The following is a 12,961-nucleotide window of genomic DNA, read 5'->3' as shown; positions in this document are numbered from 1 at the left end:
GACCAAAGGTCCATCAAGCCCAGCATCCTATCCTCTGACAGTGGCCAATGGCAGGTGCCCCAGTGGGAATGAACAGAACAGGGAATCATCCAGTGATCCATCCCCTGTCACCCATTCCCAGCTTCTGGCAAACAGAGGCTAGGGACACCATTCCTGCCCATCCTGGCTAATAGCCATTGATGGACCTAACCTCCATGAATCTATCTAGCTCCCTTTTGAACCCCGTTATAGTATTGGCCCCATTGAATTTCAATGAGAATTAGGCTCCAAAGTTCCTAGGTCGCTATTGAGAATGGGATTTAGACTCCTAAATTTTACACTTGCTCTCTGTATCTTAATCCCCCATCTCTACAATGGGGATAACACTTAGGGTGACCATATGACCCATTTTGGCTGGGACAGTCTCTTTTTTAAGCCTGGTCCCGGCCGTCCTGACTTTTTTGGCAAAAGTGGGGGGTGGAGGAATGTGCGAGGGGGCGAGTGGCTTGGGCCAGCCCCACTCTCTCCAGCCTTTGGAGAGGGGCTCGGGTTAGCCCTGTGGGGGAGAGCTCGGACGAGCGGCTTGGGCCAGCCCCACACCGGGGAGCAGGAGGGCTCGGGCTAGCCCCACGCGGTGTCCCGTTTTCCCTTGGGGAAATATGGTCACCCTAATAAGACTTCCCTACCTCACAGGGGTGCGTTTGGATAAATGCATTAAAGCCCATGAGGTGGTCAGATACTACAAGTAATGGGGACCCAAGGACCTTTGCTAGATCTTCTATCCTGCCCATTAGCTGGGAAATTTGACTGAGTGGACACAGGCAGAATGAAATCCAATGTCTGGAAACTGAACCCAGACAAATTCAGCCTAGAACCAGGCATAAAGTCTGAAGCAAGGGTAATTAGCCACTGGCAGCGTAGCGAATATAGGGCTGAGCCCACTAGGGACACTCATGATAAAGTGGCAATTTTCAGTCATGTTTTTGTGATGCTCATGTATGCCTCAGTTTCCCCTCTGTTTTGCACTGCTCTCTGGAAGGGCAAAAGGGTGCTATTGGGGCGACGCAGGAGATGTAAGGTGTGTGTGACCCCCTCACTGCCCAGGATGCAATGAACGGGACCCTTAAGGAAACCAATTGCCCAGAGGGAGGTGGGTTCCCACCCCCCCACACCTCAGCAGGGAAGCTGAGCAGAAGCCCCAGCTCGAGAACAAAGGACCAGTGGCAGGCCGGGGAGAAGGAGTCGGCTTTTGGGAGAGTTTGAGCGGTGAGCGCAGAGCCTGGAATGGAGCCCATAGAAGCTTGGCCGGTGATTTGCATTGGCTTGGCCAGAGGGACAGTGTCTTAACCGTTCTCTCCCTGTGCTGACCCAAGGACTTCCCGAGGCTGAGTTCCTGTTCGCCAACAAACCCAACTGTTTTGGAAACGCCGCCTGGTGTCACTGCAAATACTTGCTGAGGTGCGTAGACTCCAGCTGAGAGACTTTTCCCCTCTTCCCCGCTCCTGACGGAAGGAGCTACCCTGGAGCACTGAGGGGTTCCGTCAAGGGACTGTTTAAAAGCTGGGACGTAGCCTTGGTCCTGTGGCTCCAGGACAGCACTCGCTGTGTTCTGTGGCAGTGTGGGAGTAGCTAGGCCTAGCATGATTGTGTACAGCTTGACAACAACATAGTGTGGGAACTCAACTGTGCCAAGTTCCTGTCTTCCTATTGTGCTGTTGTGTAAAGAGCAACGGACACAAGAGGAGCAACTTGCCATGGGATGTAAAGTGGATTCTGCATCACTGGATCAAAGCTAGCCAGGGTGTGTCTACACGTACTGCGAATACCCCTGCAGCCTAGTTCTACCTTTGGAGTCTCTTAATCAAGATTGTGGGTATGTCTACATTGGCAACTAGACACCCACGGCTGGCCCGTTACAGCTGACTCGGGCTGCAGGCTGTTTCATTGTTTTGTAGACTTCCGGACTCGGCTTGGAGCCTGGGCTCTGGGACCCTCCCTCCTCACAGCAATGAAACCTCCCCGCAGCCCGAGCCCCACAAGCCAGAGTCAGCTGCCACGGGCCAGCAGCAGCGGGTGTCTAGTTGCTGTGCAGACATACCCTGGATGATTGTTGATAATGTCGCCCTGTAACTCAATCAGAAGTTCTGGGCTTGATGAAGGAATTACTTGGTGATGATCTCTGGCCTGTGATATGCATGAGGTCAGACTAGACTATGTTAGTACTGTATGCTTCTTCTCTATTTAACTATTGTGATTCTTTGACCAAAAAATTATAGAATCTTTTCTGTGTTAAACCAAAATATTGTCTAAACTGTAGGGTGGCCAGGTACCCAGTTTTAGTCGGGAAAGTCTGGTCAAAAAGGGGACCCAACAGTGTCTGGTCAGATCTACTGACTGGACACCCAAAGTCCAGTCACTGGGTCATCATCTGTGCCAACCCCTACTCAGCTAGGGCTGCCTCCTACCTTCATAGAATATATGGGTTGGAAGGGACCTTAGGAGATCATCAAGTCCAACTTGCTGCTCACAGCAGGACCAATCCCCAAACCGTTTTTTACCCCAGATCCCATTATGGCCCCCTCAAGGATTGAACTCATAACTCTGGGTTTGGCAAGCTAATGCTCAAACCACTGAGCTATCCCTCCCCTCAACTCTGACCTTCATCAGAATGCTGCAGCTCCCAGCCTCGGCTCCACAGGCAAATCCCTCCTGATCCAGGCGGGGGTAGGGAGTGGGAGGGGAAAAGCAGTGAGCGATAGGGGAGAGGGAGGAAGAAGAGTGGATGGGGGCGGGGCCTCAGGGGCAGGGGCGGGGCTTTGGGGGGAATAGGTGGGATGGGGTGGGGCCGTGAGGGGGAAGAGGCGGGGCAGGGGAGGTTCCAGGACTCCTGCTGGAGTGTCCGGTTTTTAAATATTACCAACTCTAATGCCAAAGACTGTTTTGTTTTAGACTAATGGATGTCTGTAATTTAAAGTAGGACTGTATTTAACCATCTCATCTGCTTTTCCCCTGACCTTGCTGACCTAGTCCACATGCCTGTTACTTTCGATGTGTGTTGCAGTGGACGAGATGGTGTAATTGGTGAAGGATGGTGTCATAACTATAAAGGGAAGGGTAACAGCCCTCCTGTGTACAATACTATAAAACCCCTCCTGGCCAGAGACTCCAAAATCCTTTTACCTGTAAAGGGTTAAGAAGCTCAGGTAATGTGGCTGACACCTGACCCAAAGGACCAATAAGGGGACAAGATACTTTCAAATCTTGGGGGGGGGGAGGCTTTTGTTTGTGCTCTTTGTTTTGGGGGTTGTTCGCTCTTGGGACTAAGAGAGACCAGACATCAATCCAGGCTCTCCACATCTTTCTGAACAAGTCTCTCATATTTCAAACTTGTAAGTAAACAGCCAGGCAAGGCGTGTTAGTTTACCTTTGTTTTCTCAACTTGTAAATGTACCTTTTACTAGGGTGTTTACCTCTGTTTGCTGTAACTTTGAACCTAAGGCTAGAGGGGGGTCCTCTGGGCTCTTTAAGTTTGATTACCCTGTAAAGTTATTTTCCATCCTGATTTTACAGAGATGATTTTTACCTTTTTCTTTAATTAAAAGCCTTCTTTTTAAGAACCTGATTGATTTTCCTTGTTTTTAGATCCAAGGGGGTTGGATCTTGATCCACCAGGAGTTGGTGGAAGGGAGGAGGGGGGATGGTTAATTTCTCCTTGTTTTAAGATCCAAGGGGTTTGGATCTGTATTCACCAGGGAATTGGTGAAGAGTCTCTCAAGGCTACCCAGGGAAGGGAATTAGCATCGAGAGTGGTGGCAGCGGACCAGATCTAAGCTGGTAGTTAAGCTTAGAAGTTTTCATGCAGGCCCCCACATTTGTACCCTAAAGTTCAGAGTGGGGAAGCAACCTTGACAGATGGTTATAAATGACAACATGTAATTGATAAAACGCACAGGGCACATTTGGTACAGCGGACGTGTGCTATAATCAATGTCACAGCATTGAGTAATGTATTGACTGATGTCTGAGTCATTAAGAGCTAATTATGGCTACAGATGGTCTCAGTACAGATACAATAGTTACACCTGTCATTGGCTTATTGATTCGGTAAATTGATAATTTTCAAAATCAGATCAGAGCATGAGAAAGAAAGATTTTCAAGGATTTTCTTTCTCCAAAACCAGTATATAAGGCATGACTTGGGGGAGTTAGAAGCAAAGTGAAGTGAAACGTGATGCCTAATTTCTCCAGTCTCAGACTGGTGTGTACATTTCCTTTCTGTATTCTGTATAGTGCTGTATGAAGTATTTGACTGACTCTCTTAAATGACACTTCAACCGAATTAGCTATTTAAATCCAAACGCGCCAGGAAATCTGTGAAAACCTTGTCTATTCGATGTGTGCATGAAATGGGTTAAAACAACCGAGGACAGGGCTGGTGACGTTGAACTGATTTTGCCATCCCCTCTCTGAAAACAACGGGGCATGAGTATTGCAGATTCTCCAGCTCCGTGGCTTTCATTCGTCACTGCTATCAACTATTTCAGTCTCTAGTTAGGGGACTTATGTGGCTGCTGTGAGTACGGGAGTGTCTCACAGTCTTCTAATGCTCTGATTCTGACAATTCCCCCTGTAAGGTAGGGCTGGGCTATTAGCTTCATTTCACAAAACAGCAACCGAGGCACAGATCTTCAATGGTATTTAGGCACCGAGTTTCCCTTATGCTCAGTGGATCTGAGCCTAGGCTAAGACTGTAACCGCTGCACCATGCGTCCTCCCCAAGGGGCCCACTCCCCGCATCAGCGCCTCCCGATGGCCAGCCTGTTATTCTTACCGGGGGGGACTCGGATGCAGCACCCTCTCTCATCTCGCACGGGTTCATCCTGCTCCACGTTGTACCGGATCAACTCGAAGGGCGCGAGCATCTGGAAAGCAACGGGGTGACAAAGACGGAAATCAGCTGGAAAAATAACGTCAGCGTCCCTCGTGTGCCCATTATCAGGATCTGCCACCTTCCCTCCCCCCGGCCAGCAATTCCATCTAGTCCTCAAGTGATTTTCACCTACATGCAGCCCCGCGGCTGTGAGGCTGCAGCTATGAACTCCTCCGTGAGGCAGGAGGGTTGCTGCTTTTGAGCTTCTGCTGCGAGCGTATCGGCGTGTTGTGGTTTTCGGTGGGGTGCGCGCCGGGGATTTGGAGCATGGCCCGTTAAAATGTGGTGCAACCGTCATCTGAGCGCAAGGGGACAAGTAACCACAATGGCTGCAATTCAAGAAAGTTGAGGTGGGGAATACAGCGTGGAAGACTGCTTGAGTGGTGGAAAGTAACGGACAATCACAATGCCTTGCTGTCGCCGACTTACCGATACAACTATTGTTGTCGACCTTGGGATTCGAGTGTGAGAAAAACCTTTTCCCCGGGGTTTTCACGAGGAGGTGAGCTAGTCTTTTATTTAATTTCATTTTATTACTTCTGAACCCTATTAGTGGCTAAATCCTTCAAAACTGACCTGATACTAGAATCTGGAATTATATTTCTGCACGAGGGCCACGGAGGTAGCCCCAAAATTAACCTCTGGCCCGCAGCGTTGAAAAACGGTTGGACCATGCTGGAAAAATACAATCCGCTTGGTAAGTGGATTGAAATCATTGCGTATTTAGGATGGACAAAGGCACTGGCTCGTTGGCAGGAGCTTGAGGGTCCGCCCACCGCTATCCCACATTGCTGTGCATTTCGCCAGGATCGGCCTCTCTGCTTATCCATCTGCCTTCCCCTGCCCTGGCGTCTCATCGCCTGGATGTCACCTGCCTGTTCCAATGCTGGTGTGAAGCCAGGATACTCCTGGAGTTGTGCACCTCAGCATTGAGCAGCGTTGTTCACTATCATGCAGCGCCTCGTGCCGCAGCATGGAGCTGTGCCGAGATCCTTGAACTCCTTGGCACTTGGGGAGAAGCAAAGGGGCAGAAATCACCGGCATAAAGAGGTGCTCGAAGCCCTCTCCAAGCAGATGACCCTTCTCAATTCTTCTGCCGCAAGGAGATCTTATTGGATGCTAGTTGCCCCGGCAATGACGTTTTCATGCCCCAGTGCTGAGCTAGAACATGGTCCCTTCCTTCTTTAGGGCCGGATTGCAAAGCTCCAAGGCTGAATCACCATCAGGCAGGGCTGTAGATGCAGCCTGCGCTGCACAGTGTTGTTAGAGGAACCAACCAAGACTGTGCTGGACATTTAGTGAGAGACAATCTCTGCCCCAAAGAGCTCACCGTCCAATCAGACAAATGATGAGGTGAAAATAAGGATAATTTGGCATCTTTTTGTTCTAGGTTTGTACAGTGCCTTGCACAATAGGGCCAGGATCCATGGCTGGGGCTCTTAGGCTCTACCATAATACACCTAATAGATAAAGTACAGTGCCTAGCACAAGGAGGCCCTGGTCCATAACTGGGGGTCCTAGTGCTACCATAATATATCTAATAAATAATTTACAGCGTTGGGGGTGTGACGTTACCGACATAACCTGTGACCGTATAGATCATTGTTGCAACCACTGTTATATATTTTCAGCAAATATTGTACAAAGGTTGTCGTGTGAGGTGTCTATGGAAAGGTTATGATTTGCTTATTATAATTATGCTATCTGTATGGGTGTGTCATTTTTGTAGTTGAAGTTATGAATATTGGCTATGTACTTGTATATCAATGTGTTTTGAGTCTAAGTAGCCTCAGTGAAGCATTTGGTCAGCTTCTTGAGAAAGGACTATTCTCGGTAAGTGCCCAGTCAATAAACACTTAGCTGACAATAGACTTTGGGAGACGTCAATCCACATCTGAGCTTTCCTGGGAACGTTCAAACTAACGTGTAGACAATGGCATCAACCTGTAAAGAACTGAGTCATGCATGGACATGTGACTTGCCCATGTGACTCCAAACTCCATCTTGCTGTTATCTTGCACAGGAGAACCAAGGGTTTCCACCCACAAGAGAAAGAATATAAAAGGCAGCTGCATCTCCTCCATCTTGTCTTCAATCCTGTTTCTTGCCTCTGGAGGGACTTTGCTACAAACTGAAGCTCTGAACAAAGGACTGAAGGACCCATCCCAGCTGGGGATGTTCCAGAGACTTGATTTGAATCTGCAGTTTATTCCATCACTGCTACAAGCCTGAACCAAGAACTTTGCCATTACTGTATGTCATTGATTCCATTTAACCAATTCTAGTCTCATCTTTATCTTTTTCCTTTTATGAATAAACCTTTAGATTTTAGATTCTAAGGGATTGGCAACAGCGTGATTTGTGGGTAAGATCTGATTTGTATATTGACCTGGGTCTGGGGCTTGGTCCTTTGGGATCAGGAGAACCTTTTTCTTTTACTGGGGTATTGGTTTTCATAACCATTCGTCACCATAATGAGTGGCACTGGTGGTGCTACTGGGAAACTGGAGTGTCTAAGGGAATTGCTTGTGTGACTTCTGGATAGCCAGTGGGGTAAAACCGAAGTTCTCTCTGTCTGGCCTGCAGGAGAACCCCTCCGCTGGTGCAGGGAGTGTCCACTCTGAAGCGTTACAGCGGCAGTGTTTCAAATGTAGCCAAGCCTGTAATCTGACCTGCTGTATAACAAAGGCCAGAGAATTTCTCCTGATTGTCCCTGTCCTGAACAATACAACTCGTGTTTGGCTAACAGCTCTTCCAGAAGGCAGCCAGTCTTGCCTTTTCCCACTAGGTTAAAGAGTCTGGTGTCTCCTATCCATGAAGATACTTCTTCACCACTCAGTCTACTTTCTGATAAGCTAAATAGATTGGGGTCCTTAAGGCCTTTCACTTTCAATCCCCAACCCTCCCAGGGCCTAACCTAACCGGACTCTTTCTGACGCACCAACACTTTTCACAGCCTGTGGGGGCGAAATATCAACATAACCTCACATCCTGGGGGAAATGGATGCAGGAATCTGTTTCATCTCAGTGTTGTTGATGAACCACAGTAAGAGAGGCCAAATGGCTAGAGAGACCCTCATCATCTGTGCTCAGCCTCCACACCTGTCCCAGCTGGGGAAGAAACCGGTAATGGGCACTAGGGAAATGACCACCATGGTAGGGGAGAGGCAGAGTAGCATTCCTCACCTTATGGATGAAGTTGGCCCTTCCCACCGCTCCGATCTTCCCCGTGTAGTTAACGAACCCAGTGTTCCCCTCTGTGGCCCCGTAGAACTCGCAGATGCAGATGGGCCCAAAGCGCTGGAGGAATTCCTTCCAGACCTCCACCCTCAGGCCGTTACCCACAGCCAGCCGCACTTTGTGCTCTTGTTCGTTCTCCCTCTGCAAGGCAAACAGGGCAGGGGTCCAGGAGCGGCACAGAGAGGAGGACAGGTCTCACCCTGGGTCTCACACTAGTTCAGGGATCTACCAAGGTGCCCATGCACCCTATATGCCCCCATGTTGTGCTGTAAGGAGTCAGTGGCAGCCATCCAGGGAGTGGGCGCTGAGCATCCACTTTCAAGATCAAAAGAAGGAGCAACCCAGCCCTTTTATGTGGTAATAACAGCTGTCGGGCAACCACCCAAGGCAGCAGGCCACGTGGCGGGGCAGAGCTAGGACGTGGGGTCATGAGGGGGAGGTTCCCTGATTGCAAACGTGGGGGCTGGGCTGTGGGAGCAAAAAGCCAGGAGGAAGAGAGCGAGTGTGACTCTGGGATGAAGCAGGGACGGAGCTTCTTGGGCACAGAGCCTGCTGGAGGGGCAGACATGGGGATCTTGCAGCCAGGAAGCTGCCTGCTGCTGTATGTTCCCACAGCACTCAGGGAAACAGGACTTGGTAAGTTTGGCCTTGGCTACACTGGCGCTGTACAGCGCTGCAACTTGCTGCGCTCAGGGGTGTGAAAATGCCCCCCCCCGAGCGCAGCGAGTGCAGCGCTATAAAGCGCCAGTGTAATCAGCGCCTGCAGCGCTGAACGCTCCCTCGCAGCGCTGCAAGCTATTCCCCTCGGAGAGGTGGAGTACTTGCAGCGCTGCGAGAGAGCTTTCACAGCGCTGGCGGCGCGACTACACTCGCGCTTCACAGCGCTGCCGCGGCAGCGCTGTGAATTCTCAAGTGTAGCCAAGGCCTTTGTTTGTGGGTAGGGGCTGGGTTGGTGAATAAAGAAGATCACACTGAGAATATCCCTGACTCACCTCATTGATTTATCATCCTCGTGGAAACACCCCGGTAAGACCCTGGACTGTGGCTAAAGAAGCAACAGTGCCACAGAAACCCTATTTTGAGGCCTACACAAGCCAGAGCTCCAGGATGCTGCGTAGGACAAGGGACCTTGGCTAGGAACATAGAGGGTGAAATCTCCCCGTGCACATGTGACATTTACCCTCTTGACTGACACACCAGAGACTGAACCAGCGACCTCAGCACTAAAACGAGGAGCTGCTACAGCTTAAGATTGTAACAGACTCATAGCCATTGTAGGTTGGCATGGGGGGCGGGATTTGTAACATAGACTCACCAGTGGGTGATACAGAGAACTGCCACCATAAGGCATCGATACCTCTTAAACCACTATTTTGACCATTCAGGTGGGAAATATGTGGGGCGTGTCCATCTATGCCTGATCTACAGCGGGCCTATTACAGCTTCCAGAGTCTGGCCCCTTTCGCTCAAGCTCTGGGGGACCCTGATTTTTAGCTCTGCAAATTCCCAGTGGAGTTGGTTGAAAAATGTTTGTTCCTTTGTTTCCTGTTGGAAAAATGGCAAAAAAAAATGTGACTACTGAAAAATTTCAGCGCAAGCCCAAATACTTCAGTTCTGAAATTCTGCTAGGGTGTGTGATGCCATCCCATAAGGCTTTATGGAAATATGCTTAGACTGTGTTTTATGCTACATATGCCATGTAACATATCTCAAAAGTTATGATCTACTGAATGTATTAATCTTATTTGTGTGCATGTATCATTTTTGTATTCAAAGTAATGTTGGCTGCGTACTGGCTTGATTTCTAAATAACCTTAGTAGAGCATTTGGTCAGTTCCTAGAGAAAGGAATGTTGAAATTAAGTACCTAATCAAGAAACACTTAAAGGAAAATGGACCCTGGAATGCTCCAATCCACATAAGAAGTCTACTTGAGGATATTCAAAGTAGCATGTAAACAATGGATGCTACCTGTAAAAACTGTGAGTCATGCATGGACATGTGACTTGCCCAGGTGACTCCTAAACTCCATCTTGGAGATGGACTTTGCATAGGAGTGAGGAGGGGGGTCTCCACCCACAAGAGAAAGTCTATTTAAACCCCTGGGAGACCCCTCCATGTGGTATTCAGCTGGCTAAAGAGAGAGCCTCTCCATCCCCCAGGATACTTGGAAGAAACTGGAAAAAGGGCAGTGACTGCAAGGGGTGTGAGTGATTGCTGGACTCAGGCTAAAAGGAGATTAGTCTGTAAAAGGGAGCATTCTGGAACTGGTGAGGATTTTATCTGTATTCAGTTTGATTAGACATAGATTTGCGCATTTTATTTTATTTTGCTTGGTGACTTACTTTGTTCTGTCTGTTACTACTTGGAACCACTTAAATCCTACTTTCCATATTTAATAAAATCACTTTTTACTTATTAATTGACCCAGAGTATGTATTAATACCTGGGGGAGCAAACAGCTGTGCATATCTCTCTATCAGTGTTATAGAGGGCGAACAATTTATGAGTTTACCCAGCATATGCTTTATACAGGGTAAAACGGATTTATTTGGGTTTAGACCCCATTGGGAGTTGGGCATCTGAGTGTTAAAGACAGGAACACTTCTGCTAGCTGCTTTCAGGTAAACCTCCAGCTTTGGGGCAAATAATTCAGACCCTGGGTCTTTGTTGGAGCAGACGGGTGTGTCTGGCTCAGCAAGACAGGGTGCTGGAGTCCTGAGCTGGCAGGGAAAGCAGGGGTAGAAGTAGTCTTGGCATATCAGGTGGCAGCTTCCAAGGGGGTTTCTGTGATCCAACCCATCACAGGGTGTTCATAGGACTGGTCGTCCAGGTGCCTCTAGTTGGACTACATCTCCCATAATGCACCATGATGACCCCCCGCTTGGAAAGAAGAGACAGTAGGTGCATCATGGGAGTCCCTGGTTGTGGTGTATCGTGAGAAACATAGTCCAGGTGCCTGATACTCCCATTCTCCTCTACAGGCTGGGCTCCTTGGTTAGACTACATCTCCGATGATGCACCATGATACCTCTCTTGGAGAGGGGAGGCAGTAGGTGAATCATGGGAGTTCCTGGTTGTAGTACATCCTGGGAGATGTAGTCTACTGGGGAGCCTGACCTGTAGAGGAAAATTGGAACAAGAAGCAACTAAACTATAACTCCCATGTGGCACCATGGCAGCATTTCAGAATCAAAATATTTCAGTTTTCAGCTGAAATTTTTCAATTTTTGGGCATTTAGTTTTTGGACGAAAAACCCCAATTTTCCACAGAGAGTAGAAACTTTCTGTGAAAAAAATTTGCTTAGTCAACAAACTAATTTTTTCCATCAAAAAAGAATTTAGAGAGAACATTTTGGACCAGGCCAAACGATGGTTCATTCTCTGTAGTTGGTCAAGATGGCCCTTGAACTCATCTCTGAATTTCACCCTCAGGGGAAGGATTGGATAGGTATATAAAGGGTTAAATTAACTTGGCTAACGACTATATCATGCTTGCCAATTTGTGTTGAGAAGTTCTGGGAAGGTCTGGAGAGATCGTGTTGGAAATACTGAGCTTAAAAAGCCCCAATTACCAGGGATGGTTCTAACCTGTTTTAGCAAAGAACAGAATTCAAGGAGCAGTGACAATAGTCATGTAGGTTCCAGTCAGGAGCGGTGGAAGCTCCCTAAAAGCGGGGGACCCACTGGCGCCCGAACCATGGCCCCGCCTCCACAACACCTCTTCCCCCTGAGGCCCCGCCCCCTGCTCACTCCTCTCCGCCCCCTCCCACCCATCGCTTGCCCTTGTGGCCAGTGGGAGGGATGGGGCCATGGCTCCCGGCCCCTCCTGTTCCGGCACTCGGGGTTCCAGTAGATAAGGCATAAAAGGGTGAACTCTTAAAATATTTGTTGCTGGTATCTATCTGACCAGTTGGCGCTAGCCAACGTGGGTTTAAGCTAATTCTGTTATAAGTTGCCGATCAAAACTTATCACTGCACATTATTGTATGGAGGTGATGACTGCCTAGGCATTTAAGGCTAGGTTGGAGCAGTTGTGTAAATACCACTTGGCCATCTGGATTTAATAAAGGACTCTGTGGTTAAATTGGTGCTGTGCTGGTACCCTGTATTAATAATAATAATAACAACATGACATAGCAGACTCCATACTGCTTTGCCCCACCTCCCACATTGGGATTAGCAACCAAAGACCATCTGGCATCCCCCCGACCCCCGGGAAAGGCGTTGGGTTACCTTGGGCGCGTTGCACAGATAGCGCATCACCTCCCCTACGTACTGGATCACAGAGACGTGGTATCGCCGGCAGTCATCCCAGAACTGGGAGACGGAGAACTTGGGACGCAAGACGCAGGTGGCTCCTAGGGGAGAGGGAAGGAGAGGTGATGGGGGGCATGTGAACCCCATCAAATACAGCCTTTCCAGTCTACCCTAACCCAATCATGGCACTGAAGAGGTAACTGGTACATTGCTTATCCCACTGATTTGATTCATCCACCATTTGCCTTATGTTCTGCTATTTGTTAAATCCACTTGTTGTATCTCGTCTTATACTCCTCAGGGCCGGAACCATCTTTTTGTTCTGTGTTTGTACAGCGCCTAGCACAACAGAGCTACAACACCTAGTTGACATCATAAAACAAACAATAATAATAATATGGCAGGAGTCACCAGGTGGCACTGCTGCGTATAGGCTTTTTTCTTGGCGTGCGAGCAAATGGTCAGTCTTTGGAGACATGTTTGAATTATGGTTAGTTTTGTGAAGCAGTGTCTTTTTAGGAGGAGCCGTGAGTTTCTTTCTGACTAGAGCTGA

At 48.7% G+C, this 12,961-nt stretch overlaps 1 protein-coding gene across 1 annotated transcript in view; it reads right to left on the bottom strand.

The window, feature by feature from the left end:
* SLC27A5 (solute carrier family 27 member 5) overlaps nt 1-12,961 on the bottom strand; it is a 46,612-nt gene that overhangs the window by 20,548 nt on the left and 13,103 nt on the right. The window contains exons 4-6 of the mRNA XM_065420913.1: nt 12,385-12,509; nt 8,096-8,290; nt 4,811-4,901 (exon numbers count right to left, since the gene is read on the bottom strand). Coding sequence (XP_065276985.1) covers nt 4,811-4,901; nt 8,096-8,290; nt 12,385-12,509 — 411 coding nt within the window. The remainder of the gene's footprint in view (nt 1-4,810; nt 4,902-8,095; nt 8,291-12,384; nt 12,510-12,961) is intronic.

The sequence above is a fragment of the Emys orbicularis genome, chromosome 21, assembly GCF_028017835.1.
Source record: "Emys orbicularis isolate rEmyOrb1 chromosome 21, rEmyOrb1.hap1, whole genome shotgun sequence".
Taxonomy (NCBI): domain Eukaryota; kingdom Metazoa; phylum Chordata; order Testudines; family Emydidae; genus Emys; species Emys orbicularis.
This window is presented reverse-complemented; position numbering and strand designations above follow the sequence as displayed.